At 47.1% G+C, this 27,897-nt stretch overlaps 2 protein-coding genes across 3 annotated transcripts in view; both read right to left on the bottom strand.

Annotated features, from left to right (window-relative positions):
* ANXA7 (annexin A7) overlaps window positions 1–6,073 on the bottom strand; it is a 29,329-nt gene extending 23,256 nt beyond the window's left edge. The window contains exons 1-2 of one of the 2 annotated variants that reach the window (XM_006263963.4): window positions 5,905–6,073; window positions 1,445–1,499 (exon numbers count right to left, since the gene is read on the bottom strand). In XM_006263963.4, the coding sequence (XP_006264025.1) occupies window positions 1,445–1,498 (54 nt within the window). In that variant the 5' untranslated portion in view covers window position 1,499; window positions 5,905–6,073. Of the gene's footprint in view, window positions 1–1,444; window positions 1,500–5,634; window positions 5,742–5,904 lie in introns of those variants that run through there. The other variant, XM_006263964.4, reaches the window with a different exon arrangement.
* A 9,563-nt stretch (window positions 6,074–15,636) lies between these two features.
* EIF3F (eukaryotic translation initiation factor 3 subunit F) lies at window positions 15,637–26,601 on the bottom strand. The gene is made up of 8 exons (XM_006263969.4): window positions 26,274–26,601; window positions 26,109–26,179; window positions 24,722–24,801; window positions 20,639–20,776; window positions 19,829–19,920; window positions 17,299–17,435; window positions 17,085–17,198; window positions 15,637–16,045 (listed from the first exon to the last, which is right to left on the bottom strand). The coding sequence occupies exons 1-8, from the start codon at window positions 26,584–26,586 to the stop codon at window positions 15,968–15,970; spliced, it is 1,023 nt and encodes a 340-aa protein (XP_006264031.2). The 5' UTR covers window positions 26,587–26,601; the 3' UTR covers window positions 15,637–15,967.
* Between the last annotated feature and the right edge of the window lie 1,296 nt (window positions 26,602–27,897).

The following is a 27,897-nucleotide window of genomic DNA, read 5'->3' as shown; positions in this document are numbered from 1 at the left end:
GCTACAAGTCAAAGTAGAGTACCATCCCATAAAAACTGCCCCAAAGGCCTGCTGATACTGGCCACCTCCCTTGCAAAAATAACGTACACACTCTAGAATGAGAGAAGGATAAAGGAACAAGAAAGGAACAGTTGCTGAAGGTTTCTAATAAGCAGAGAACATGTTTCCTCTTAACAATCCCTGTAATAGGACCCTTCTTCCACTGGCAGCATTTGCAGGCTTTACTCAATGCTCTTTTCCAATCCGAAGCTGCAGTCCTATGCCATCTCATCAGCAACTTTCTTATGTGCATTTTAGCATAGGAAAGGAGTAATTTAGGGGGTGACTATCTAGAATTGTGCACCATCAGAGGGGCCACTGCAGACATGCATCATTTTGACATATTTTACCGGAGTCAGAGTTGGTGATAGTCATCCTTTAATACTTGGTATTGTGTGACAGACTGAAATAGAATGTACACACCATAATGGCTGCAAACCCGTGCTCAGTATCACAGAAGTCAAACAAATATAATGAATGCATATTTTGGTTGCTAACAAGCACAGCAGGTACATACTACAGTCACTGGAAAGCCAGCCACACCTGGTATATCCCAACTTTCTGTTCAGTTTCACAGGAATATTAAATCATTTACTCTGAATTGCAAATAGGATGTAGTGCCACACCCAATGGACAAAGTCCAGACAAATTAGCTAATTTATTCTATAGCTTCAGCAAAGACAATTTATTGTTGTGTACAATCCAGTGGCTCAATTTTCAATTATCCTAGGCATTTTATATATATATATATATATATATATATATATATATATATATATATATATATATATATAAAAAAAAAAAATCAGGTTGCAGATCTGTTGACTATTACAGATGGGCCCAGCTCAAAACTAGATATATCTGAACCAACTAAACATTGCGAAGATAAATATTGATTTAGAGATCATCTTATGTAACCACAAATCTGAAGATTCCCGACTTTTTATATAGGTGGCAGCTGAATAAAACCTTAGATCTAAATGTAGATTCAAACATCTCCCAGAAAAATAAACAAAAACATAAGAATGACATGAAGGCATAAATAACTGAAAAAGTTAGAAAAACAAAACCCACCACAACTGCGGTAAGTTTCTTTCAGGCTAGGAAACAAAAGAGAATTATCTCTTACGATGTCCTGACTGCATACTGAAGTCATATGCTTTGCTATTTATTGGAAATGCTTTTTTTTTTTTGCTAGATATTATCATCCACTTCCAAAATTATCTGGGGCAGGGGAAAGGGGGAGCAGAGAGAGTGAAAACACAGACCAGAACTCTAAAATGAGTAATCTTGCATGGAAGCAGTGACTAATATCATTATAACACGTAGTATGACAAGGGAGCCTGTCACATTGGTGTGGCCTATATTGAAAGGGTAAGGCATTTAAAAACCAAACCATACTTACAGGATATCCAGGGAAACCAGGGTAGCCTGAAGGCGGATATCCTGGGTACGACATGCTGAAAAAAAACAATATTGTTCAGTGACTAGAGCTGCTGGCTTTAAGACACAGTGGTACGGGGTAACAGTTTTTGTGACAATCATCCAAAACCTTGCTTAGCTACCGTCACCAGCACATGTTACAGAAACATGTGGACTGTATTTGCCTGTTACTTAAGGAAAAAACAATTTTCATTTTCAGAATGTTTGAGATGCATTACTATAATGAGCAGGACATGGAAGGAAAACAACAAATCAATCATAATAACCTTAACTGCAACTCCTATTTAGCCAGACAAATACAGAAGAAAAGACAATTAAATGTGTAGTGGAAAAGCTCTCTCTAATGGCCTGATCCTGCAAGATACCAAGTACCCTCATTTCCCATTGCCCTGGATCCTGTTAAAGATAAGGACTCTGCATCTTTCAGAAGCAAGCCTTAAAAGAGCAATAACCTGTTAATTCCAGGGGAAGAAGGGTTCCTGAAGTCATCAGTTTAAAAATTACTTGTTACAGTGTAATATCCACCCAGCACTGACACAAGCCCATATATCACATACATAGACTAGGCACTGAGCAGGAGAGAGAGCTCAAGTAGTGGGATTAAATTAACACCCCCAAAAAAAAATCTCTCACAAAGTATCACTCCAATGCATTTTCTGTAAGAAATAATGTAATCTTTAGTGCCGCAGACAGCACAACAGGAAAGACTCCATAACTAGACTATAAGGGCCTGGTTTCTCCTTAAATACAAGTAACTGAATATAATTTTTTTAAATATTCCAACCCAGTTTCCTAATCATGCCAGCAAAACAGTACATCTGTTTAGTACATCTCATGTATGGTCCTATCTGAGTTCATTAATCCTAACTCAGCCTATTGCACTACTTAAAATAACTTTCAAACACTTATACTTTCCAGAATCCTACTGAAGTAATTCTAATAGTATAAAAAGCCCTTGTCTGTCTGTCTGTCCAAAACACTTTACTTGCACTCTGACTGGTTGTCTCAGCAGCCCCCCCCCCCCCCCCCCCCCCCAACTCAGTCCCCGCTGTCATAGTGGTACCATCCCCCTCTGCCTCCAAGGAGCAGGGCTGCAAGAGGGTGGGGGTGGGGGGGAGGCGAGGCCAGCACTGCCTCACGGCCCCCGCTCCAGCCCCTCAGTCCCCACTGTCATGGCAGTGCTGTTCCTGCCGTACCCCAGCAGGGCCAGAGTTGGTGGAACAAAAACCAAACAAAAAAACCAAAAAAACCAGCGCTTTACTTAGCTTAGCACACCTCCACCTACTGCAGCATGTGCCCAGAAGAGGCATTGCGCTAGTTTGACCCAGCTCGCCCAATGTCTGTATAGATCATGCACTTAAGTGGAACTTCTTGGCATTTTTATCTAATAGCTAAATGCATCAGCTTTAGATAAAAGCACCAAAAGCCCCACTGAAGCACCTGCCCTATATAGATGCTGTGGAACCAGATCAAACTGATACGCTTCCTCTTCTGGTAAAGCACTGTTTTGTTTTGTTTCTCCTTGTCTGTCAGTGGCCTGACTGGCTAAATAACAACCTTTAACAAGAGACTGGGGATTACCTACTACCAAGTAAGAGGAGAGCAATCTCATCTATTTACCCACAGTAGAAGGAATTGCTTAAACGAAAGAAAATGCAGTTATGGTTAATAATTGTGCAGCATTCCCACATATGTATCAGAGTCTACCAGAATTTAATGTTTAACAGTGATCTTTCCTTCTTTGGCCACAAAAGACATAGGAAGTGGCAGGTGTTTACAAAATTAACTTGTTCAGAATTAATATTGAAATGCTAACAGTCAGCACGTATCGTTTCAAACTCAGGTACTGCAACAAAATAGTACAGGATTACATTTAATCAGTCTGTAAGTCATTTTTGGAATGCAGTTAGCAGGGGTGTATAAATTTGATTATAAATTAATCCTAAATAAATATTTTGCATTTATCTGAATCCAAGAGGAGGTTTTACCCCACTAATCATCGGGAGGGGGCAGGGGGAGCAAGCATCTTAGATTTGAGTGCCAGCCTGGGGCAGGTTGTGGCTTATTTTTGGCTTTGGGCCCAGAATGATTCCTTTGGTGGAGGTGGGAGGACGTGGCCTGAGGGACTACAGAGGACACTGCAGTGTTGGGGGGGGAAGGGGGCCCAAGCAGGATACCTGCAGCCTTCCCCCCCACCTCTCGGGGCAAGCACAGAGGGGAAAGGTGCAAAGGAAGTAAGGGGCATGGGTCTGGCCCCTCATCCCCTTCCACAGCAGTTATGGGAGGGATGAATTTAAGATGACCTTAAAAAAGTAGGATTTTAGACATGGAAAATTAGCAAGTGGCATTATTAAAAACCAAGATGTGTGAAACATATCTTTACATAAAGAATGTTACCTATATCAAGATGTGAGGGACAGTTTCAATATTTCTCATTTTCAATGAAAGCAAACAAATTATCTAGGGTCTTTGATCAGTAAGTTAACCACCAATTCAGGTCTTGTACTAACAGTCTTCACTGTTACCTCATTTACCACCTCTTCCCCCTGCTCTTATTTATCTATTTATTTGCTTTTTGTATGTAGCCCCAATCACAGACTGCAGGGCTTCAGAAGCAGGGACTCCAACTGTGTAATTTGGTTAGTAAGATAAATGCCAGTAAGAACCTAATCTTTATTTGGGGCTCCTAGGCATTATTACAATAAGCTATTCAAACAGATCATATAGCCACAAGCACATTTTCAAATAAAATACAAAACTGATTTTAAGAGAACGGAGAGAGTGATTTAAAGTTATTAATGATTTGCATAGGAACAATTTCAAAATCCCAGCCAGGTGCACACTAAACTGGAGTTTAAACTAACCCCTAAACCATGTTGGCAGTAACATTTACAGCCCAGCCACAGATGGTTTTCCAGAAAAGAAATTTAATCACTTGCATAATATGGGACTAAGTACTTATTAAACATTAGCCAACTCTTTCCACAGCACACAGCCTCACTTATCTCTGCTTAAGGATACCCCAAGGTATACTAAGCAGGAATCATGCCTTTAAGGAAGCTTTTTTCACCATACTGAAAACAAATTCTCTCAACAAAAAGCCACTTTCACAAGGTTTTTAAATATGATTTCAATTTCTGGATTTTTGTTGTTTGTTAAAAACTTTTGAGGTGTCTACACAGATCCTCTTCTGTAGTTTCTTAATTGCAATCATATGCAGACATCTTTACAAATCTGCTTCTTTTCCCTGCTGGGAGCCCTTCTCAAGAGGGGGTGAGGGAGTTTCCAAGCTCTAGAACAACAAACCCCACTTTCTCCCTTTCTGATCTAGAACCAAAAGGAGCTTTTAAACAGCCGGATAAAAGCATGGGCTGTCCAAGTCCACAAGGTGAATGAACTGGTGAATGGCGGCGCACACAACCAAGGGCTCAGAAATGTATTTTCCACTTTGAACAGAAAGGCCTCAGCTCAGAGTGGCACGGATGAGGAAAATGGAGAGTACTGGCAATTGGCTTTTTTTGGCCAATGTGGCCGATAATGTTGCCAATAAGTGCCCCATGCACGCGCAGCCCTAGGGCAGCACGCAGGCGGCCAGGAGCGCAGACCCTGGCAGCCGGGTCTGGCTGGTGAGTCTGTTGTGGTGCAAGGGAAGGGGAGGGAAGGGGCGTGGGGGCGCAGATCAAGGCCCGGCGGCGAGAGAGAGCGCTGGGGCAGGGGCAGGTGCTGCAGTCGGGGCGGGAGACTCAGCCGCGCCTTGTCCGGGGGGGCCGCTCCTGTTGCTGCGCCAGCCCGGGAGGGCACCAACCCCCGGACCTGCGTGGGCCGAGGGCGGGCTGCTGCTGCGGGCTGGGGCCGGGCTCTCGCCGACAGGGGCCGGGCCGCGCTGCGGGCGGGCGGTGGCGCTGGAGGGTGCTAGAGACACCCCCAAATTCACCTTAGCCCCCTGCCACGCACCGCCGCTGCCCACCCCAGGGGCGCGCACAAGACCTCGCCCGAGGGCGCCTCAGGCCGGGCTCGCGGACCCCCGCTGCTCCCGGCGACCCCCCGCCGCCGCCAACGCTTCCTGCGCGGGGGGACCGGACCGGACGGGACGGGACGAGCCGAGCCGAGCCGAGCCGAGCCGAGCGGGACTGAGGGCCGGACCCCACTCACCTGAGCAGCAGGAGCGGGAGCCTCGCTCTTCCGCCCCTAAGATGGAGGCTGTGGGGGCGGGTGAAGCAGGCCCGCCCCTTCCTCGAGCTCGCCTCAGCGCCTGGGGCCGAGACGGTTCCTGCCCACCCCCCGGTGGCATCGCGGAGCTGATTCCCCGCCCTCAGAGAGCCTGACGCCCGGGACCCGCCACCCCCGCGGGCCGGGCCGGGCCGGGCGTGTGCGGCGGGCGGCAGGGGGACCTGCGCGCTGCTCGGCCCGGAAGCGACAGACCTGAACGAGCTGCTGTCGGTGCCTCTTTCAATCAGAGCTGAGCCCCGCGGGAGCCCCCTGCCTTGCGACTGCCGCGGGGGGCTCCGAGCAGCACCACGGGTTGTGCGACTCTCCTGAGGAGCCCACGAGCAAGTCAGCTACAGCAGAGGGCCCGGCCCAGCCCGGCCCAGGGAAGAACTTGGTTTACTTCCTGGAGGAGAAAAGCCAGAGAGAGGAGGCGGTGGTTTCCGCAATACCAGACTCCCTCCCAGGAGTCCTCGAAGCGAGCTTCTTACCAGAGAATAAAGCAGCTAGCAGCCGCACCCGCGGGGTAAGCAGAGCAATGGCCAAGCTAGCAGAAGCTGGCGCATGTTGTCCCGCGCACCTCTGAATTAAGGATGACAAGTTACTCCAGCTGTATCTGTACAGTTGGATCAGAATCCATTTTGAGTAGTAAAGGCACTCTGTGAACCCAGGTAAACCGTTAGACATGTTTCCTTTCAGCTAACAGTTACTTGATTATTTTTGTACCATATACAAACTTTTCTGGGGTAGGAAGGATATGTTGTTTCTACTACACTGTTTATAATTCAACTCCTGTACTATTTGGTGAACCTGTCATGTTTGCAGGAGATGACTATGTTCCTCTCTCTTCCCCTTTACCTTGTGTCTGCTTGTCCACAATCTACCCTGCCTTCTGATTATTCATAGTTACAAAAGATTATAACTGGGAGGGTTTCACAAACTGAAGCTCCATCCTTGATATCCTGCTGTTCTGCCACATTTAATGAAGCAGGGCTGGGGAAAAACTTGCTGTGAATATGTTTGGTAATATTATACAAGAGGCAAGGATTTCTTAGGTTGGTATTTTTTATTGGACTGTGGGATAGAGTTAGACAAGCTTTTGAATGTGAGCCATTCTTCTTGAAGGTCACTTTGGTGATGCTAGACATATGATCACGATGTAAGTAAGTATATTAAAAGCCTTTACCCTGTGGGTGAGGGTCAGACACCCACTGCAATTCAGTATTGTTGCATTTGGCTGTAACAGAGGGCACTAAACCATTTAATTATGTAATATTAAGACTAGGCACCAGAAAGCTGAAAATGATGAAGATGGAGAAGGTGTCTGACTGCAGGTGGCGAACCTAACTCATTCAGATCTCCATTAGCTGTAGGCCTCTTCTGATCCCCCCCAGCCCCCCATCCCCCCACTATTGACTTACAAATGACCGTGCAAAAAATATGTTGGAACCACACCGCCATAGGCTTCCTCCTTCTCCAAGCTTGCTTCTTCCAATGTTAAAAACGTGTCCTTAACTTATTATGAACAAAAACCATAGCCTAGAAATATTGCTGAGTATTTGTATGAAAAACAAAATCTAACAGTTAATAAGCTTTCAAGTCCACCACTTTGCTGTTCTGTTCCATAGCTGTCTGTTTAGATTTACGTTCTTTGGGGCAGGAATTTGGGTTTTTTTTATAGACAAATAGTAAACACCACACCTATGGAAACAATTGCTGCTTTGTATCATGGAGGCTAGATTTAAAAAAAAAAGGTGAGTGTTTATGTTAAAACAAGAACACCTAGAATACTACATAGACTAGAACCAGAAGAGAACACTGAAAATTTAACCTGACCTCCTACGGGCCTTCTATGAATTCAGGTAAGGTAATGCCAACCCATTTTTAAAGGCTTATTAAGCCTCATGTTTCAGGGCTTCAAACCAAACTAGGAATTAGAAGATTTAATCAGCAAAGAACAAGTTTTCCCACATCTGCCTAGTAGAGACTTCTACACTTTCCTGTAAAGCATATAGTGTAGGCACTGTCAAATAGGGTACTAAACAGGATCAACTTAGATTCTGATCTCTTATGGCAACTCTTAGGTCAAGAAGCTTACATGACAAATAGTGGGTGTTGTGTAAAAAAAGTAGTAGGACAGGACCTATGATGGCAGTGGTAAAACTTTCTGACTTGGTTTTCCCTCTTGCAAACTAGGATTAACTAAGTCAAAGTTTAACTTGACTGACATTGATTTTATAGGGTGATTTAGGGTAAGAGCAAGGACTGCAGTTTAGGACTACAGGCTGCCAGTCCTGTGCACTAGTTACTAGCCCAGATTGCCTTCCAAAGCACAATACAACATGCAAGCAACAAAGCAGTACCTACTCTAGTGCTAACATGTTATACTGCAGACATTTGGGTAAATCTGATATCTTTTATTAGACCAACTCAAATAGTTGGAAAAATTCTTTGCAAGCTTTCGGGTATAAATAAACTGTCAGGCTGAGGAAGCATTTGCAGTTGGTGCGTGCTCTTCCTGGATGGAATTCATTGGTGGTCTAATAAAACATATCAGATTTACCCAAAAGAACCTTGTCTGCCTATGTCCTTAAACCAACACAGCCACAACCTATACCCCTGTAATATGTTATATTCTAGTTTTGTGCAAATCAACCCTCTCCACCTCTTTACAACTTTGAACTGCCAGGTCAAAGTACAAAAAGCCAACAGCATGTATCCCTGATCCAAGTTTAAAATACCTACTATAAAAATTATCTCCTTTTTTCACCACCTTGTGATCACAGTAATTAAAATGCAGATAGTCAAGATTGGCTAAATCTATTTAACCTTCCATGTGTGTGGGAAGACAAACAGAATCGGTTCAGCTCATAAAACAGGAACAACCCTGTGTTGTTTGTTTAACTGCCTGAACGAGGGCTGCTACCCAGTGAGTCATGTTAAGACCCTACCACAACACACTAGCTGAAAATGCTGTTCACTAGAATCCGACTCCCCAGGTATCTCTCCACTATTCATCCCCCTTCTCTCTTCCCCACCCCCAGCCTGTCTCTCACCCATTGACTCCTCAGTCTACATCTTCACTGACTGCCTGTCTTGTATGCACACCAACCCAGCCTCTGGCTTCTTTACTTTTCATTCCATCCAGGAAGAGCACACACCAACTGCTGAAACTTCCTTAGCCTGACGAAGGGTTTTTAAACCCGAAAGCTTGCTTAATAATTGTTTTCGAACTATTTAAGTTGGTCTAATAAAAGATATTAGATTCACCCAAAAAACCTTGTCTGCCTATGTCCTTAGATCAATGTGGCTACAACCTACACCCCTGTTCACTAGAGGCTTTTTTGGTGGACTGCAGCCATTTCTTCTGCTGGGTGGAACAACATGAAAAGTAAAACCTTACTCTTCTCTAAAATACACAATTCAGGGATCAGCTCTGGTTCTGCTGCATTGTTTAAAAAATAGAATATCAAAATGCAGCTCAAATTTATAGCTGTTTATATTCTCTTCTGTTCAATACTTTTCCAGTTCTTGGCCCTGAATGAATAATATTCAGGCTATGACTTACTGAGCAATATTCAGATTTATTTTCCTGATATCTGGTTTTGTTGCAAGACATTTTCTGTAGTATTAGGGCATGTTCACAAAGAAACACTGTTCTCTAAGTTAAAAGCAACAGCTTGCTTTCTCATACACAGTGGTCATCAGGCACTTATTTAAGGGCCTTGTTACACATTAATTTTAGGCAGCTCCTAGAGTTCTTAACCCCTGGATTATCCACACATTAATGCCTAGTTGTAAGCACTCTTTAAGCATCTTAAAGTTATGACACTTCAGGGCAGGTTTATCTCTGATCCATGTTACTCAGCTCATATTGCATTCTGTGGCCACTACCAACAGATGAACTGCCCAGATTGCAGTTCTCCAGCATCCCAGAATGTAGTATCCATTCCCCCCACCCTCCTGTTGTGTGTGGACAAACTTTCCATCCCTTGAACTCTGCTGCCCAGGGGACAGCTCTGGCACCAAGCCAACACCCCCTTCTGCTCCCAGGAGTATGACTTTCCCACCCCCAGGTACGCAACCCTGTGCAAACAGCCTGCAAAACATGTGCCAGCTAGCCAGGTCACAGGACATAGACAGATCCAGGAGTGGGGTTTAGGGGAGTAGGAAGGGAACAATGTAGGGGGTGAGATTGAGTTCCCATAAACTGGGGCTTGCTTCCTGGGGCAGGGCCAGTAGCTCCCCCAAAAGTGCCTTCCCTCACCATTCCTACTTCCCAGCTACCCTGGGAAGCATGACCAGCACTCCCCTCCCCCCCCCCCCCATCTCAATGTATTAAAATATGAAACCTCCTTTAATTTACTTTGTTACCATCTTTTTAATTTTTTTTCTTTTTTTTACTTTTTTCAGTATATCCTTTAGTGGCTGACTTGCTTCATTTCACCACTCTTCCCTCATCCCCATTTCTTTTCCACTCTCCAGCTTAATGTTCCCACCTCCCCCATCCCATCCCATCTTTCACACACTCCCACCTAGAGCAGGGATAGAAGCCTGTCCTTGCTCACCAGCCCTGTACTGACAATTCACAGATGTAGCCCTGGTCAGGCCCCTGCTTGTCCTCTTGTGGCAGATCACAGCTGTGCAGGTAGGGGACAGTCAAAGAAGGTTTTTAGCCATAAGGTGTGACTGCTCCAAACTCAAGTTAGCACTAGCACCAATCAACATTTGAGCAGCCCAAAACGCAGTGTGTAACAAAGCCCTAAGCATGGCTGCCTAATCCCATACATGAGAGTTTTCTCTGTCCACTCATGGAGATTGTGCACATTCCACGGTATAACCCACAGTGACAGGGTAAGTGAGCTATATCATCCCTGCTTTAGAGCAGAGTCATGATAATTCCATAGAGGAGCTTAATATTCTCAAGTCAGGTGGGAAGTGGATCTCAATCTCTATCCCAGTATACTAAAAGTACTAGCAAATGAAGTCCAATAACAAGGATTTTTAATGCATCTATGAATTCAATCATTTAGGACCACCTTGGAGATATAGCAAGCATAGAACCTATAATTAATAGAGGACGAAATGATCTAGATAAGTCATTTGGCCGACTTTTATAGCATTCAGTGCTTAGAACAGATGTGAATGAAAGAATAAAGACAAGGTAAAGGGAATAGAAGTTCAATATGGGCTCGCAGTGGGTGCAGCAGCAGTATGCCAGTCAGTTTTGCTGGCAGAAAATTAGAGGCAAGCATCAGCAATACAGAAGGATCAAAACTGCATTCAGAATGAATTGGATAACCTTACAGACTGTATTAAAAAATAGATGAAATTCAGTGGTGCAAGATCCTGTACTATGGAAGTAATAAAAACTTCTGCTATAAGATGGAAAATAATCGTTTGGAAGTGTCAGAAGGAGAATGATGTGGATGTATTAGTCAATCACAGGATGACGGAGACACACCACTGAGATAAACCTGTGAAAAAGGCAAATGCAACTACCCTGTCTCAGGCAAGCTATTTTTAGGTGAAATAGCAACACATTAATGCCATTTTATTAAGCACTAAGACCTCATCTGAACTCCTGTGTACAATTCTGTTCACCCATGCTTAAGAAAGATGAATTCAACTTGAATAAGACTATAAGAATGTTCTTGGAAATGGAGAGACTCTGGTCCTGGGGCACGTAGAGAGAGTGGGGGGCTGCGGACTGGGAGGGGCACCAGCAGGGCCAGGGGGCTGTGGGTCGGGAGTGAGGGGCCAGGCTGAGGAAATGTGGTCATAAATGCGGTCATGCTGAGGAGAAGTTTGGGAAGCACTAGTGTAGAATGTAACGACTGTATGCAAATTCTTGCAAGTACATACACCAGCCATCCTGCCAGACTTCAGTTCAGCCATTTCAAGACCAGTTGCAAAATACAGTTTGACTTAAAGCAGAACTTGCCAGTGTTTTTTAACTTGCTTCTAGTTGTGAAAAGGAAGAGAGAAATGAAATTCATTTTAACAAAAGTCAGTATTATGCCAGAGTGGGTGCTGACAGTGAATCTTGATCCATTTGCCTGGGCTCACATAACATGGAAAGTATGAATGATAGGGATCTGGATTTTACCCTCTGAAGGAGAAAAATGCAGGAAATGGTGGGTTATCCCTTGCAGGCTGGATGCTTGGGGAGGGGCGGAGTGGGACATAGAGGGCAGGGGGTGCCATGTGCATATCTGCATGCACATGCATGTGGCCACTAGGCAGGGTGGTGGAGAGCAGCTCCTGCAGCTCCCTCCAGGTAAGTCTGAGTGCGGCGGGGGGGCCCACAGGCAATGCATTCACAAACACAGTCTTGCTACGCAAAACACCTGTGTGCTTGTTAAACAACAGACTGCCAAATTACCATGCTTACAGAAAAAAAGAGCCAAGAAGTTTTTAATATTGCTTTGTACAGCAGGGGGTGTTTCACTCAAGCTGCAAAGCACTGTGTCAAGGTTGAATTATTAGGTTACATTCCTGGAAGAAACTTGGTTAAAGGCAGTAGGTATATCATTTTACACACTCCTCTTCAACTCAACTCCCCAGCACAGTATACCAAGGGAATAAACTGTTACAATCAACACTGGATACAACAGTGAATTCCATTTTCAACATAGTTAAGTACCTGGAGGAACACAGATTCTTAACGTCTCCTTCAAGAGAATCATGTTGAGGCAGTAGCTAGGAAAATTCACTGACTATTGAGAAACAATCCACTATTGAGAGAATAGCTGTTCCAGTACTGACAAGCCTATTTAAATACTATGTATCAGATAATGGCAGCAGAGCCACTTTAGTGAAGATATTAGAATGTATTTCAGATCATCATCCACATCAGAAGAATGTAGTTGCTTCTGTATAAAGAAGATTCTTTAATATCCATTAGAAACCACATTTAGAATCTGTTAAGGAGATATAAATTGAAGCACTTGAAATTGAAACAGTGTGGAAGGTTGGATTTCAAACAGCATGGACAATCTAATCTACGAGAGAGAAAAAGTGCTCAGTACCATTCAAGGTATTAAAAGGGTGTGACGTGGATGGATTTTCAGTAGAAGTGCATTGATACATCGGTCCAATATCAGATAGGTATTGATATGAAGAAAATTGTCTATATTGGAGATTGGCCAATAAATGTATGTGCCGTGCACAGCCACAGCACAGCATGGAGCGGAGCTGGCAGTTTGGAGAGCTGCCTCCACCTGTAAGTCAGAAGGGGATGGGAGAGGAAAGGGGCATGGAGGGGACAAATCAATGCCCCTGTGGGTGAGGGAGAGGGCAGGGGCAGGCACTGTCCAGCTGGCGTGCAGGACAGAGCTGTAGCTCATTATGTGAGGGAAGGTCCTGCTGCTCCTTGCGCTGTAGGTGGTGGGGTGGGGCATGTGCCCCCAGATCTGCACAGCGCAGCATGGGACGGGCTGCAGATGCGGGGTGGAGCCAGAGCTGGTGCTGCATGGCTCTTCTCGCCGGGGGCTCAGCTTGGAGCAGGTTCCAGCGGCACTGGGAGGAGGCTGCAGCCACCCCAAATTTTGCTGCAGCTCCATTACCAGCCCCACGCTGCCAGCTGCCACAACCCTGGCTTTTTCTGGTGCTTGGGTGGAGATGGGGCGTTCAGCTAGGGCTGCACCAGGCAGCAGTGTGGGGCTGGGAGTGGAGCTGCGGTGAAATTTGGGGTAGCTGCAACCTCCTCCCAGCACTGCCAGAGCCCGCTCCAAGCCCAACCAGCAAGAAGAGCCATGCAATGCTGACTCCGGCTTCACCCCATAGCTGCCACCCACCCCACACTGTGCAGGTCCAGGAGTATGCACCACCCCCTGCCCCTGTCCTCCTGGGGTGCAAGCAGTGGCAGGAGCTGCCTTCACCCCGTGTACTCTGCCCCGGCTGGACAGTGCCAGTTCCTGCCCCGTCCCTCACCACAGCAGGCATTGATCTATCCCCCCATGCCCTTTCCCTCCCCCCTCCCCTTCCACCACAATGGACTTACCAGCTGATGGCAGCTGTATTGGATCGGTATTGGCTGATGTGCCTCCTTAAATATTGGCTATTGGTATTGGCCCCCAAAATCTATTGGTGCACCCCTAGTTTTCAACACCAGATGTTCAGGACTCCAGGATGATGGAACGATCATAGCCCTGAAGGAAAAGTACCTTCCCCAAATAACTGCTTATGGTGTTACACACTTGTACATGCTTAACTGAAAAGCTGAGAGAAAGCAAAGTCCATGACTTAAGTGAAGCAACACTTAGGGGGAAAGGCTGAAAGAAGTAGGGTTATTTAGTCTGGAGAAGATGAAGGGGGATTTGATAACATTCTTGAAATACCTGAAGAGTGATTTGTAGGGCTGTGCAAAATACCATTATTTTGTTTCGACATCTGTTTTGCCATTTGAAGGGACAGTTTTGTTTCATTCATTTTGAAGCACTGTTCCATTTCATTTTATTGAAAACGGTTTCTCTGTTTTGATGAGTTTTGACATTTCACCCATAGGCTAGAATGGGGAATCGTGAAACTGCCTAAAACTTGGTCATTTCTTGCCTGATTTGATGAAAATCGCAGGGGTGCAGCCTTCCAACTGTCAAGTCGATAGGCGCAGAGGTTTCTGGGAAACTGCACCGCGAAAGTGATCAAACCAAAAGTCCTGAAACTTGCTGGCAGTGGCAGCCTCCTGTCATGCAGTGCACAGATCTGGGAGCTTGCACCCCAGGGAGGGCTGCAGGGCTGTGCCATACTCCTCCTGGAGGTGCAAGCCTCCGGCTCTGCATGGTGGATGATTGGTGGCAGCAGCAGTCTTCCCCGGCACTGGGCGCAGGCTGCACCCACTGCCCGTCCCAGGCAGCAGCCTCAGCCTCCTGCCATCTGGCTCAGATCCAGGGACCCGCACCCCCAGGAGGAGTCCTGACACTTGGCAGGCTCATGCCCTCAGAAGGGGCTACAACCCCTGCAATTTCCACCTGGGGATGCAAGCCCCCCGGCTCTGCACACCACATGACAGGAGGCTGCCATTACTGCCTGGGACTAGCGCTGAAGCCAAGTAAGCCTGGCTTTAAACTCAAAGCATTTCAAGTGCCCTTTTGTTTTGAAGCCTTTTGTTTTGTTTCCATTTTGCCATTTCAAGCTCAACACACATCAAAACAGCTTCAGAACAAAACACCCGGCAAAATTTCACACAGCCCTAGTGATTATAGGATGGAAATGAGTTTCTAGTTCTGTTCCCTACAGCCCCAGAAACTGGCCTCAAACTGTAGCAGAGGAAGTTTAGGTTGGAGGTTTAGGAAGAGGAAAAGAAGAACTTTCCGAGTAAAAGCATAGTCAAACATTGGAACAAGCTACCTAAAAAAAAAAACAAACCTGTGGAAACCTCATCCTTGGAAATCTTCAAGAGTAGGTTGGACAGACTGGACAGCTTAGTCAGGTTGATCCTGCCTTGAACAGAGGGCTAGTTAAATGACCTCATAAGGTCTCTTCCAGCCTTACTTTCCTTTTAGGGTCTACTACAATACTTCTCACCCTTCTTGTACCAGATGTATTATTAGAAAATGCCAGCTCTTAGTTTTCATTCATTTTTAACTACAAAAAAAGTTGTAACTCCTCTGTTGCAAAGAACTCGGAAAGAACACAAGAGGTCAGAATGTTTTTAACACTATGGATTCCTGCTTGAAATCTCTGAATTTATTTTGTGAATCATGATTTCACACTTAATACTGCCAACATTGCTGGGCACCCAGTCACGCCCTTGCAAGAATGTCAAGGCATCCCAAGGTTCCACAGCACTGGTGGAGTATCACTGGCCTAACAAAACACACAGGACCACTTCAGGCTCTTAGATTCCTCTACTGAGACCAGCTTTTTTATTTAAAAAAGGACATTCATTAAAATTTCAGAAGCAGCAGCATTTGTGGACAAAAAACAAAGAAAAAGAAGAAAAAATTACCAGTGGAATGGGACTTTATTTAGAACCAATGCATCCTTACAATAAAAAGAGTTGTGTTTTTATATAAATGAGTGACAGCAGCTCACATCACTGCACAGAAACCAATTCCACTTTAAGTAATAGGTTCAGTTAAGATGTGGCCACTTTCCTTTTTTTTTTTTAATTTGAACCAGTCTCATATTTTCAGGAGAGTTGGGAAGGACATGGATAATTGAGTCATTTAAGCAATTAAATTATGGTCCAAATTCAGTAACGAAACACCGCAGGAGATCTCTGCTGTATCTTCCAGCTCTCAGCCAATCGTGAGATGGTTAGAGAGCTTGTTTGTTACAAGCTCAGGAGCTTTTCATTGAGAGCAATCTGAGACTGTGTGAGGTTTGCCAAATAGGTCACCATCAGCAGATCCTGAGAAAGACATAAAGAAAAAGTTATAAGACTGATTAAAACCATCGTGAAGTAGACACGTGGTGGTGATACCAAAGAGAAATTGGTGGTGATACCAAAGAGAATGTTTAATGTCATTAAGCAGTTTACGAGCAGTGTAACTACTTGGTACCATTCTTTAAATCCTTCCCTAAAGACTGCACTGTGAGTGGTAAGCAGGCTTGCGGATTCCAGTCACCGCAAAATTATGCCTGCGGGAATTAAGTTGAGGTAGTACAATACAAGCTGAAGAGATCACAGGTCTGCCCATACTGGGAGCCAAGCAATACAAACAAGACTGCAGCCATGTAAAAAGCCACTTTAAAGCAGTGGTACAGTAGTAGTGTTAATTGCTCAGAGCCACAGATATTCATGCTCTCCCACAGCCAAATTTCTGGACCTGTGGTGGGGGTGCTGCAACACAATCTCATGTGCCAGGTCAGGCTGGAGCATGGGGTCATTCAGTGGGTACACCGGTCCAACCCAGCAGGCCAACTCCATATTGAATCAGTTTCACAGACAAACCCCACATGCAGAAGCCTCTCCACTCCAATACTGCACTAATTCATCCAACTGGCAGGGCCAGAGGTTTTGTGCCACTGCTTTACAATGGATCAATGAGTTAACCATTCTGGCAGTTGGTATGATTGCTAGACATTGCAGAGCTTTGTTCACACCTTAAAATGATGCCTGATGGCATGGAATGGTGTCAAATGCAAAATTACACTGTCTTGATGGTTTTAGTCTTAACATTCAAGCCTCACACTACAAGGGATAAGTCTAAAATTAAATGGAAAACTTGGTTAATATGTTTTCTACTGCTATGTGGCTTTTGGGGGAGAGAAAGGAGGGGCACTAGGAGATCAGAGCTTTTCCCCACCCCCAACTGATGGCTAGGGAAACATACTTCCTGTCATTCTTGACTCAAGACAGAGTTCCTGCAGACCCAAGAATTTCCTCATACAAAGAAATGTTTCCTGCATTTATGAAACAATCAGGTGAATTTTGTAACAGGACTTACATTGATATTGCTGTTTAACATTGTCTCAAAGTCTTCTGGTGAAATCTTAGGCACCTGGTTAATAAGATCCATTAAGAAACGCCCAACTGTGTTGTCAGCAGACACTTTCCCAGACTAACCACAAAAATAAGAGACATATTTTACAATCAGCAAGATTCAACAAGCAGTTGCAAATAACAAGTGCATAACCAATAGGTACTGATGGTAGCCTTACCAGCACATCTTCTGCATACTGCAGCACCATACCCAGTGTATCCTGGATCCGAGCTGATGCTGACCCCACCTGCTGCAAGTCACTGGATAAACCAATCACTCTATTAGGGCTGAAACAGGTCTTCATGGTGAGATCAACTGAAAGCACAAGACATTGAGGGGCTGGCTTCCACAAAGGTAACTTAAACCACAACCACTCCCAGAGATTTCCAGGATGGCATCAGCTACTGCAAACAATACACCATTTGATGCTCCCCTAGTGTTGCATTCACTTCCATGGTCATTCTGACATTTCAATGGGGTCATATTAGCTATAGGGACAGCAATGGATAATTTGTTACCACTGTGCTGGGCTTCCTTGTTCCAAAGCCAAGCAAGGACATTACTGTCCTCATGGCACTGAATATAAGGCTTACATACACTTCTGAGTCTCTCTCAATACAGTTTTGCTGGCAAAACTCCCTAGTGTAGACACAGCACTTGTCAACAGAAGCTATCATCTGGAGAAGTGGTGCAGCCAAGCTGGCAAAAACTGTTCTTTTGTTGACATAGCTGTTTTGGCAGATCTTGTACAGATGCAGCTATCCCACAAAAAGTCTGTAGTTTAAACTAAACCACAATTACAGCTTCACTGTGAAACTCGCTCTCCACCAAGGCATTCTAATGCTCTCTTTAACATACCCCCAGTCACTTTTTGCATGCAGTAATCAGAAGTTTGCAAGTTTACTTTTGCAAACCTCGTGACTCATACCATCCTAGTTTGTGAGAAATCTAGTCAGTTCTTCAGGGCTAGTAGCAGTTCCAGGTATTACACTCACAGAATCATCAGGTGGGAAGGGACCTTGAAGGTCCATCTGCAGGGTTCTGCTATTCCAAAGCTATCCTAGACTGATGTCTATCCAGCCTCCATTTAAGGAGACATTTAAGGAAACTACAAATTCCCAGAGTTTGCCCCACTATTCTACTGTTCTTACAGTTAACGATTGTTTCCTGAGATTTAGTCTAAATCTGCTTTGCTGCAATTTAAGCCGTCTGTGGCAGGAGAACATGTTGACTGAAAGGGTGGTCATCTTCTCCTCCAGATGTCTTCAAACTAACTCTTAAAATATGCTCCAACAGCTTCCCAGGTATTGAAATCTAGCCGAGTGGTCCATCTTCCACGGAGCAAATTTTACCTCTATCCCCTTTTAAAGATGGTCACCACATTAGGCATTTTCAAGGGCTCTGGGACCTTGCCTGTCATCTATGACTTTGCAAATGTTACTGCACAGGTTTCTTCAGCTAGTTCCTCTAGCACTCTAGGATGAACCTTCATCAGGCCCTGCCACCTTAAATCCATTCAAATTAGTCAAAAGCTCTCCAAAACCATCTTTAGTTGCAAACTACATCTCTTTTTTTTATACTGAATTTTGTTAGTTGTTTGGAGGGGTTTTTTATTAAGACCAAGACAAATTAGTCAGCAGCTCTGCCTTTGCATCTTCCATTAATACAGCTCATCCTCACCATAGATAAAGCAGACTTGGGTTTCTCTCATCTTTCATTTTAAGACCCATTATTTATAGACTCCTGTGTTGTCTTTATCATCCTTTGTATCTCATATTTTTGCTTTTTTCCTAATCTTTACATATTCTTGCCATTTCTCAGTGACTTACACTTCCTCCCTTTTGGGGTATCTGCCACACCCCATGGACTTTAATATTTAAATTTTTCAAGCACAGGTTCCCATTCTGCACATTTCCCCCCCCTAATGTTGTGAACTGATTCGTAACAGGAAAGACATCTACAGAGAGTTATCAAATACAAGTCTAGAGAAATAATTCCCTAGTCTTTTTCTGCTTTAGGGGTCTCATGAGTTATCTGTAATACATACTGATGAAAAGCATTCAGAGAAATGCATGACTTAATTTGATGCATCTGTTATTTTGCCATTGCTATATCAACTCTGATGCAAACTAGGGTAGTAGTTCCTTGTGATCCCCTGATGCAGATAACCCAGCCACAAAAAACCCAACTGTGACAGTAATGGAAAGAAAAGGTCTGGGAAAATTATAAAATTTGAGGACATTCCAAAACAAAATGCACCTACTATCCCTTCAGAGAAAGCTTTTGATTGCTGCTTGTCTTCCCAGTTCTATTTATAGGATCCTTCTTTTTCTATTTGCACCGTTCCTATGTTACTTCATTTCTTTTTGATAATTTTTTCAATTTTTTAAAACTCCCATCTTCCCTTCCTATCCTTCAGTTTCCCACCATAGCTCATTTTATGCATCTTTCTCATATCCCCTCTACCAGCGCCGCCCTCCCCCGTTAACCATCCACCTGCCGCTACGTTACCCAACAGCACTATCTCATAAGCAGCAGGAACTGCAAAGTGTTGCAACAAGTCCTCTGCTATTTTATAAAGCAGGGATACCAAGATACATTTTTTGTGCACAATACCAAGGCAAGCAAGCTAGGAGCCCAAATACAAATAAGTCAAGTGCCCCAAAAAATCCAGTTAGAAGGATAGCAAGAATAGAAGGCTTGCTTACCTCCTATCCGTTCCGTGTCATAGTAAATGTACTTCACTGTCAGAGGTGTAAACATCACTCCCATGGTTTTACCAGGGACCCCCATTGGAGCACTAGAAAAAAAAAAATAAAGCTTACATACCATAGCACCTCCTAACAAGCCTGTCCAAAGAAGGCTGTCTGATTGGTCTCCCTCAGAAAAAGAGTCTAAGCAAGTTACTTATTTCCATTAGGAGCATCATCATTATAACAGGTGAAGGGGAGAGGGGGAAAAACAGGACAGGGAAACAGTATTACCTACTGGACCCCACCACTGATGGCCCATGAGAAATTCTACCCAAGAATATCAGCCTAAGAATATACAATCAGCAGTGAAAATAATTTCTCATGAAAAGCATGGAGTATTACAAAATGGGAGGAAATGTGCAGAGAGCACCAAAACATGAGTGAGGTATGGAGTGGAAGAAAGCAGCTGCATAGATTCAAGCACAAAGCATAGGTAACACTTCTGTGCCTCTGCCATTTCCATCCTGTAAGGCAGCATTACCACCTCATTTCTTGGTTTGTCATGTGTAGAACGGGAGCAGGTGGGTTTGATTTGCTGATTGGTAGTGCAAGCAGAAGCAGTATAGACGCACTCTTGTGGAGGTTAAATCTCCTTGGAAAAGACCCAGGAGACATGGCTCAGTCTCTGCTTTAGTCACTAGACAATATCACCACCTTAACTGGGATAACCATTGCACCATATCCCTCCTTTTCCCAATCTGTCCCCTCTGGGTAATTCCATTAGGAATCCTCCCTCCCAGAGCATGACTCTTCACCCCAGAATACCTGACATAGGCTTTAATGCTCATACGTCCATTCTGGAGACTGGTGTCCACAGTTAGGTGGATTGGACTGTGTGCCTCCCGACTGTAGTACTCATGGATCAGGACAGAATGTTCCGTAATGTCATGGCCTGTGGCATACCTTAGAAGACATAACAGAAGAACTTTGAGTAATCAGACACTGACTGATGCACCAAACACTTCCCACTGCAGAGGTTACTGGGACATGGGTCCTAAAACAGTGATCTGCTTTGAAGATAGACCTAAGACTGCCTGAAGCCTACAAAGATACAGAGCTTTAGTACATCTCCCTAGTGTCACTACAGTTTCCTGTCAGACACTCAAGATTTAGATGCACTTACCAGCAGCAGACTTTGACAGGCCATCCAGGTAAGTCGTTCAAAACATCAAATGAACATGATTTCCTTTATGAGGTACTGACAAATTTTCGTTCAACACCTCAGTGTCGAAGGGATGACACTGTATTAATCCAGCTTCTTTAACTGCTCTATAATTACCCTCTCAAGCATATAAAATGTTTTATTACAATTTGCACCTCAATGTGATGTATAACACAGTAGCTTCCACAACAGCATCCTGAGGAGAAAGGAAGTCTGGGTTTGCATTCCAGTTCTCAGGAACAAAGCAAGCCTGATTTACAGAAGTTACAGGCAGGAAACATAGCGGAGTTAATTCCACCCTCCCAGAGGGTTGTGCAGTTTTCTGCAATACTTTGCTTGTTCTTATGCGGTATCCCAATAACATAGCTTCTGATCTCCTGGGAGAAGGCCTCACAGCATCAGGAAATATCTGCTATATAAGGGATGTCAAACCTAGGGACTACAAGCCAGATCCAGCCTGCCAGGCTATTAAGGGGGGGCAGAGAATTTGGGGGCATGAATCCAAGGCCACTGGGCTCTGGTGAACATGGCCCTCAGCACAAGCAAAGGCTGGCACATGCCTCTGTCACAGCATGGGGTAGCTTGCCCCACAGATCTGACTGGCAGGGAGCCACATGGTCTGGATCCAACCCAATCCAAGGCACAGGGTGAATTTGACATGCTGGGGCTACATTATTCCTTCCCATGCCATCTAGCAATGCCCCTCCTCCATAATCACCGTAGATAATGCACTCCAGTTCTCAAAGTGTTATGCTCGACACACCAGTGTACCAAATGGTCATCAAGTAGCTAACCTATGCAGCAAAACCTCAGATCGCTCCTTATAAATTCATTTTACTCAGTTTCTAGTATGCAGTAGTGACACTAGCCACTAACAAGAAAATAATTAATCTTATGCCACTGAAAAAAATCAGCCAAAAAAAATTGAGAAAAAGTTTCCTTAGGTGTCTGCTATTCTCTCTTACATCTAAAGGAACTACACTACCCATCCCAAGCCAAACAAAAAAGGCAGGCAACTGTTCTAAAAACAGGTGTAATTATTCTATGCAAAACTTAACAATTCTGGCAATTTAAGGGTAAAAAAAAGTGATGCAAGCAAGCAGCAAACCTTGCCAGGAACAAGAAATGGACCACCTTGTCAAGCAGCACCACTGCTGTGACTCCAAAACTTGTGCAATGATCCAAAGATGTTTGATCAAAAAGGGGGAACAGCAATACATAACTAAGCAGCAGCAGCATCACAAAGAACAATAAAGAAAGTTAGGAATTAGTAAAACTGCTTTCAAATCTTTCATTTTGGAGTCACCATAGCATTTAAACAAGGGTGTGGCCCATGGAGCCATGTCACCTGGTTTGCAGGGCTCCTGGAGCCCACAGTCAAATTCAGCAGTACAGAGCTCCACTGGGGATGCAGTTCAACAGGCTGAGTAACGCCTGAGTTAACTTCCATGGCTCCTGGACATGGCTCACAGCGCTGCTGGAGGTGGGTCTGGATCTGGCCCAAGGGACCAAACAATTTTGACCCACCTGATTTAGACTTGTTTTATTTTTCCCACCTTCTGCTGGTGGTTGAAACTTATTCCAATGCATATTTTTGCCAGAATAGGTATTGGCCATTTTAAAAAGCTACACCTTGAACTCTTCCAAACTTCCACATGACAATCTCATCTTAAATCTCTTTGTTTAAGCCAGACTATTACAGATGTCCATGTCATTCCTCTGGCAAACCTGCCCAGATACTATACGTATATCTTGCCACTTATCTACTGACGCAGTGGTTTCAAATCACTAGCACCATGTCCTAAACCAGGGGCAGGCAATTATTTTGGGCGGAGGGCCACTTACCCAGTTTTGGCAGGCTGTTGAGGGCTGCATAGGTAGGCCCGCCCCTTGACAGGTGCCCCAGCCCCTGGTCACCATCTTAGGACCAATGCCCCTATGTCTTGGGACCAATGTCCCAGGGCCAGCAGCAGCGGGGCCCAAAGCAGGGCACAGGCTGGCAGGGGTCTGTGGAGCTGAACTGGGCTGCACCAGCAGGGAGAAGGGAAAACTGTCCTGGCTCCATAGAGCCCCTGCTGGCTGGGGCCCCACGCTCCTGACACCCTGCTCTGGGCCCTGCGTTCCTGCTGGCTCCCACACCCGCTCACTCTCAGTGCCCCTCAGTACAGGTGGGGGGCAGCACAAAGCTCTGACCCCCTGCTTGCTGGCAGGGAAGAAGCTGGTGATGAGTGCAGGGAAAAGCAGCCCCTCGCCCGCCCCATGGCTGGCACTCCCTGCTGCAGGTGCTCGCAGCCCACGTGGGGCTGTCTGGAGCAGACACAGGCAGCCCCACATGGGCTGCAAGCAGTTACAGCATGGAGCGCTGGCTACGGGGCAAGTGAGGGGCCGCTTTTCCCCCCGCACTCAGCACCAGCTTGTAACCCAGCCCCGCTGCCAGCCTGGGCTCTGCGCCGGCTCTGGACTTGCCTGTTGGCAGCTGCAGCCTCCCTGCTGGCCACGCCAGGCAGTGTTGGCTGCTATTGCCCGCCTGGGCACACACTGAGCAGCCCACAGGCGGCGGTGGCAAACACTGGCTGGCGTGGCAAGCAGGGGGGGCCACAGCTGACATCACCACACGTAGCCCCGATGGGTGAGCCCAGAGCCGGCGTGGGACCCAGGCTGGCAGTGGGGCTGGATTACAAGGAGGTGCTGAGCGTGAAGGGAAGCAGCCCCTTACCCACCCTGTAGCTGGCGCTCGCAGCCTGCGGGGCTGTCCGGGGCAGGCACAGGCAGCCCCAAGCGGGCTGGGAGTAGCTGCAGCGCAGGGCACCAGCCATGGGGTGGAGGAGGAGCCACTCATTTCCCTCCTCCCCAGCACAGCTTTTCCCCAGGCTCCTTGCCTGCCCCCCCCTCCCCTCCCTTACCTGAGATTCCAGCACCACGGGGGCAACCATGTGGTCCCAGGCCAGAAGCCCCAACTGGGGCTTCCAGCTCAGGGGGTGGGGCTGAGCTGACCCTGCTGTTGTGAGAGCCCACCAGGCTTCCCCTGGGTCCTACTGCACTTGGTTCCTGTCATTTTTGGCAAGAACCAAGGGCAGATAAATATTAATTTTCTAAATTTTTTAGGGGCCCCACGGGCCGGATAGAATGGCCTCACAGGCTGCATCCGGCTCACGGGCCATATTTTGCCCACCCCTATCCTAAACACAGACCCCTAAACACACACCCATCCTTTCTTACACAGACAACAATGTCAAAGATGTACTTCATTCTCTCCCTTCAGCAGGCTTAGGCAAGAGGTCTAAGAACTTTCCACCATGGGGAAAGGAAAGTTTTATTACCATTCATATACAGCCAGAAAACCAACTTCTTCAAAACACTACAATAGTAATTAGAATACTATACCAACTACATTTCCTGAAAAAGTAACTGAAAAAAAGTTATTTCACACTCAAAATTTAATACATGTTAACAATATTTGCTTTTAAGCTAACAGCTAGCACTTCTGCAACCAGCTAACCAGCAAATTGGCTTTTGTTTCAAGAAGTTTAATAGGTTTGTGCAGCAGCTATGCTACACTGAATGCAGATTTTTGTCTGAAGCTTTAAGCTAAGGAGTCCTGAACTTGACTAGTATTGGGATGGGTGACCACTTTGGAACCCCAGATACCAGAGACACAAGCAAGAGAGTACAGGATGACCACTTACCACCCCAAGATGATTTCACTGGGAGAAACCTTCTTGTGCAGCTCGTACATATTCTTGGCAAACTCCATATCAACTGCAACCTAAAAAAGAGCAAAAAGCATGAAGCTGCCAGCTGCAGGAGCACTTCCATTTGAGCAAAGAGCAACGAAGGCAGCTTAATGGAGGTGGAAGGGATGACGATAACAGCCACACCTCACAGAAGAGTCCCATCTCTTGGTATTTACCAGACCAGACCTAGTAGAGCAAATACTGTGGTGCAGTGATCAAACTAAGGGACAGACTTGCCACCAGGGCCTGTTAATGCAACTCTACATCACCACTGGGCACTCCCCAGCCTGCTCAGGAGTCCAAATGCTCCAGGTGCATGCACAGATGGGGGACAGGGCAGAGTCAGGACCCCCACAACAGAGAGAACAGCATGTTCCAAAGTAGCACTCCCAGCAGAGATACACCAGTACACTGGTCCATATTGTAGTTTGGCTGGTAAGTTGCTGGGGGGAGGAGGTGGGTGCATGCGCAAATCAAGGCCCCTGCGGTGAGGTGGGGAGTGGGGCTGGGGCAGGCACTACCCAGAACAGGCAGGGTGCGGGACAGAGCTGCAAACGGCTCTTCCAAGGAAGGTGGGGAGCGGCTCATCACAGTGCGCACCCCTGGGGGGAGGCATGGGGACATGAGCCCCCCTTATTTGTGCACAGGGTGAGTGGGCTGCTGCTGCAGGCTGGACCCAGGGGTGGTGCTGGATTCTTCCCGGTGGGGGTTGGGGAGTTATGGGGTAGCTATGGCAAATTCCAGCGTGGTCACAACCCACCCCAAACTCCCTCTCCCAGTGCTGTGGTCACCCACCCCACCCCTGCCTGCCCCAAGAGCAGCTCCAGCCCAACTCCCTGTGTTGGGAAGAGCCCAGCACTGCCCCTGGCCCCAGCCTGTGCTCACCTCGCACCCCCTGGCTCTGTCCTGCACTCCACCTTGGCTGGGCAGTGCCTGCCCCAGCCTCAGCCCCACTCCCTCCCTTACCGTGGGGGGCCTTGATCTGCACCCCCCCCATGCCCCTTCCCCCCAACAGACTTACCAGCCAGACACTGCTCTCCAGGCTACCAGAGAGCATACCAGCAATTGGATCGGTAGCAGCGATACAGCTTGTTAACAATCAGCCATCTGTATTAGCCCATAAAGCCCCTAGGTGCCAGCTGCCTTCCCCTACTCCCAGCCACGGCAACCAAGTACTTTGCACCAGGGGTAACTAGCACCTTCTCCAGAGCTCTCCGGGGTGTCCTGGGGCACCTCTGCTCCCGGCCCTGTCCCACCACAGCTCTGCGGCAGGGCTGGGGGCTCATGCAGCTGAGCTGGACCAGGGAGCCGGGAGCTGGAGTCCTGGACCCAGACCTACCTCATCCTCGGACTCGTTGTGGGGGACGGAGAAGCAGTTGGTGACCTCCACGGAGTGTTTGTCCACCATGCCTGCAAGGCAGAGAGCGGGGTGAGGGGGGCGGGGCGGAGCGGGGCAGGCCCCCGGCGGGGGCGAGGACGCGGGGCCGGGCCGGCGGGCTCTTACCCAGCAGGGTGCCGATGACCCGGGCCGCGCCCTCGTTGCGCCGCTCGAAGCTGTCCACGATGGAGGCGAGCACGACTGGGTGCAGCCGGACCACGCGGCCGCCGGGGAAGGGGCCGCCCAGCACCGCTGACAGCGGGGGCGGGGGCGGAGCGGGCGGCACGGCTACCGGGGCCGCCGCCGTCGGGGCGGCGCCTCCTGCTGGCGTCGCTACTGCCGGGGCGGGCGCCGGGGCTGATGGGACGGGCGCCGGGGCCGCGGCCGGGACAGGCGCTAGCGCCGTAGCCGGATCTGCCGCCGGAGCTACCGCCGCCATTTTGCAGAGAGGGGTGGGCAGTACCGCGCCGGCGATAACGGGCTCAATCAGACGCCCGTCATTCTATGGTGACTTCTCATTGGGCAGGAGGAGGACGAGTTCCCGCCTACCCCAGCCGCAAACCAACCTCAGGACGGCAGAGGAGGCACGAGACCGTGGATTGGGTCGGTCTGCCACGCTTGTGCCCGCCTTCTCGGCGTCCTAAGCTTTTCGATTGGCTGGTGACTAAACCTATCGCTCGCCCGGCTGTGTCAATGCTCGCTCATTGGCTGCCCGCGGGTTGAGCCGGTGGGGCCTGGGCGCCCGGTGGTTCCAGGGACATACGGCAGGGAAGCTTCGGCCGTCTGCGCAGGCGCGCTAGGCCACGCCTCGGGGGAGCCTGTCACTTGCAGTCCCGGCATCTCCCGGGGAGCAGCAGAGCGAGCCGGTTTCCCGCGCCCCGGCCACTGACCCTGTCACCCACGTAGCCTTTCTTCCTTGCTGCTTGGACAGAGCGGCTCGTAAGCAGCGCCGTTCCGCCCTGTCAGCGAAAGTACTGGGAAGGCTACCTGGCACTAGCAGAGGTACCTTTCCTGAGCGTTGAGCGTGCCCCGTCTGTGCAGCGAGTCAAGGCTCACATACCTCGTGGATGGGGTACGAGTGCAGGTGAAATCTTCTCCTGCCCAAAGACTAAATGGAAACCACTTCTTAGTCACAACTCTGCACCTCCATGGTAACTAACACCAGGCCGTATGAGCGCTTCATGCTCCAAGCTCTGGTGTCCAGCCTCTGATTTTGATAGCGACCCCATTGACCTTTCTATCTTTGTTCTTACATACTTTCTCTTCAACATCTGCTTTCACCATAAGTTATTACACAGACTGCTGTGCTAACTTGCAGTTGGAGTATCATCGCTATATGGTGTTACCTCCCTGTACCATGAACTTATTTCTGGGAGCAAAATCTCCCTATGCTGCATTAGGGTAAAAAAGTACCTTTCATTGCATTGGAAGTAAAATAAATCCCCTTATTTGGATCAATATCCTTACTGGGAATAGTTTTTTTCCTCCAAGGGAGGGAGATGTGGGGGTTAATTGCACAGGACTGTTAATTCCTTCCCCTGCTGCCACTGGTGGGGAGGGGTTTGTTTTGGGGGAGGGGGGGGAAGGGCACGAGTGGGGAGCTGCTGTTTGCTCTGTTACCAGTGGTGAGCAACAATTGCCCACAGCCATCGTCTACACTGGCTGCAGCAGCGAGTGGTGACCTCCTACAGCCACCATGTCAGCAGCGAGGGGAGGGGCAGTAATGACCTACAGAAGCCTGTGGCAGCTT

Source organism: Alligator mississippiensis, chromosome 6 (assembly GCF_030867095.1).
Source record: "Alligator mississippiensis isolate rAllMis1 chromosome 6, rAllMis1, whole genome shotgun sequence".
NCBI classification, from domain to species: domain Eukaryota; kingdom Metazoa; phylum Chordata; order Crocodylia; family Alligatoridae; genus Alligator; species Alligator mississippiensis.
The sequence above is the reverse complement of the archived record's forward strand: the minus strand, read 5'-3'. Positions and strand labels throughout refer to the sequence as shown.